This window comes from Anopheles aquasalis, chromosome 3 (genome assembly GCF_943734665.1).
Source record: "Anopheles aquasalis chromosome 3, idAnoAquaMG_Q_19, whole genome shotgun sequence".
NCBI lineage: Eukaryota > Metazoa > Arthropoda > Insecta > Diptera > Culicidae > Anopheles > Anopheles aquasalis.
In genome coordinates this window covers 16,935,001-16,937,500 of record NC_064878.1, presented here as the reverse complement: position 1 = coordinate 16,937,500, position 2,500 = coordinate 16,935,001, and the positions used below count along the sequence as shown (strand labels likewise).

Sequence of the window (2,500 nt, the reverse complement as noted above, 5' to 3'; positions counted from 1 at the left end):
GGTATGTGAACGTCGTCCTCTTTCTATACTGAATTCCTCTTATTTATGTTCACCTGTTGAACAATATCACAATATTTCCGATTCCGAGTCACGCCGGATTGGTTCCATAATGTATTTAATATTCCACCAGTGGTTTCCGAATCAATATCAACGTACGTACGTCTCCGGCGATCCCACTAATCCAAGGATGGACGAGTCGGACGAACCAAATTCCTCCCATTCGCAAAGGAGATGCTTGAAATGGCGATGGTTCCATTGAATTATGAAAATCGCGGCACAAATAAAGCATTTGTAAGCATTAAAATGGAACATGGAACAAACAATGGTCCTTCGGGTTGAGAATAACAGCAGATGTCTGCGTTTCCTTTGTATCGTATCAGATGCACTTGTACTTGAACTGTCTCCAACTCATTGATCCACGGCAGGGATGATCAATGACCGGGTGCCGGTTCGTATCTATGTTAATCGATGCGGCCGGCGACAGTCCACTGCAGATCAATGACGTAGGATGCCGTGTGTGCGGGTGCGCCCCACGTGGTACGTGATGTGATTAACTAACAACGTTTACGGTCCGTGGAACCGACGGCGTTCTCTTTGCTGGTTAGCATTCTTGTCCTCTTCCGGGTTCTCTTCCCATTCTGGAGAACAACTGGAGCGCATAACAAAGGGTCTCTCCCTACAGGAGGATCCTATAAAACAGATCATCAAGCTCAAGAACCCAGCACAGTTTGCTCCAGTGCAGGCAGGGAAGCGCAGTATGATGGTTGTCTCGTGGCAGTTTCTCGTTCTTTCGTTGGGCATTTGGTTCCTTGTGGTCGCCAGAGTGGGTGCAGGAAAAGATTTGCGTATGTATTACGGATACGGATTTCGGGTGCAGGGGAAACGGTTTTAACTTTACAAGATCCTTCTTAAACAGCCGACAGTTTTGAGAAATGCCACCGAAGCGATCCTCAGTTCGATAGTTGCCTGCGAAGTGCGGTCAATGGTGCGATTCAACTGCTGAAAGATGGTTTGCCAGAGTTTGGTATTATGCCACTGGAACCGCTGGCCGTGGATACGATCACAATCAACCAAGGTGGTCCATCGGCACCGATCACGCTAAGGCAGCACTTCACCGGCATTAAGCTGAGCTATCTAACCAACTCAACCATTCTGAAGTATCGGTAAGAGCGCCTGCTCATGATACTCGCAAGCTCTTTTCTAACTAGTTCCTGATTCTATCACTCAGAACTGATTTGAAGAAGCTTATCATCAAAGCGGAAGCTATCACACCGAAAATACAGTTCGCCGGCAACTACACGATGGACGGGCGGATACTGCTGCTACCGATAACGGGCAAAGGAAAGGCCAACATAACGCTGCACCGACTAAAGTCTCACCACGAGCTGATCGGAGAGCTAGTCGAACGGGACGGAGGTGAAAAGTTTATGTACATTCGGAAGTACTTGGTACACTTCGATCCAAAGCTGGTGACGTTCGATTTCGAGAATCTGTTTAACGGTGACGCAGCTCTAGGTATGTGAGCATGGTGTTATCTTCACGCGTGCGTGTTGGGATTAGTGTACTATTACCATCATTCTTCTCTGGCCAGGAAAAACGATGAACCAGGTACTGAACGATAACTGGGAGGTGGTTTTTCAGGAACTTCGCAGTGCGTACGAGGACACGTTCGGGTACATCTTCCGGAAGATCTCGAACCAAATTTTTCTCAAGGTGCCGATGAATAAAATCTTCCCAGAGTAGTAGATTGGAATTGGTAGTGATTTTTCGGATAGTTACTTTTGAAGCACCCTGAAAGAACATTTCGCACCAAAGCTGAACATACTCCAGCGAAGATATCTTTGGTAGAGGTTAGTACCACTACGTCTCTGGTGTGGGAAGCTACCGGTTATTGAGCTGAGAAGTCGTATATAAGCACCTTAATCCATTTCAAATCACATCTAGCTTCATTAAAATCTCACGGGCAGGTGATAAGAATAATAGACAATAACATAATACGTATAGTCTACTTATAACCTTTCCTTAGATGATAAATGACTTCTTGACGTTGAAAGAACATTAAATTGTGTTGGTTTCCCATATACTGTTCTGCAAATGGTATCACTTTATTTGTTAATCTATGCAGCAGGGGGGGTCAGGAGATGATTAGCTTTATTTGTTCGCGCGCACTCTACATAAATTTATCAAAAGACATTCCACCGGGCATACACAAAAATACAAAACCGTTCCCATCTCAAACACTCTTCATTCGAAAAACCACTTCGCAGCCATTCTTTTGATAAAACTTTCTCGGTTATTGTCACATTCTGTTTGTAAAAATATTATCTGATCATCAAAATACATATCAGCAGAAATACATAGGAGAAGCTAACGGATACAGTAGGAGCAAATGCAGTTATGAAGGGGAATAATCATGCTCATTTGACCACGTGACAATGATCTGTGGACTAGACTTTCTGCGTTGGATGTTCTATGTTGAAGGGCTTCTATCATATTATGT

The 2,500-nt window shown here is 44.4% G+C and overlaps 2 protein-coding genes across 3 annotated transcripts in view; one reads left to right on the top strand and one right to left on the bottom strand.

Moving 5' to 3' along the window:
• The first annotated feature begins 722 nt into the window (after positions 1-722).
• LOC126575444 (protein takeout-like) lies at positions 723-1,763 on the top strand. Its single transcript, XM_050236144.1, has 4 exons — positions 723-845; positions 917-1,163; positions 1,229-1,515; positions 1,592-1,763. The coding sequence occupies exons 1-4, from the start codon at positions 758-760 to the stop codon at positions 1,741-1,743; spliced, it is 774 nt and encodes a 257-aa protein (XP_050092101.1). The 5' UTR covers positions 723-757; the 3' UTR covers positions 1,744-1,763.
• Positions 1,764-2,130: 367 nt separating this feature from the next.
• Positions 2,131-2,500, bottom strand: part of LOC126577574 (arylalkylamine N-acetyltransferase 1) — a 1,948-nt gene continuing 1,578 nt past the window's right edge. For both annotated transcript variants that reach the window (XM_050239267.1, XM_050239268.1), the window contains exon 5: positions 2,131-2,500. This exon is cut by the window's right edge and continues 460 nt beyond it. The gene's annotated coding sequence lies outside the window, so the exon portion shown is untranslated.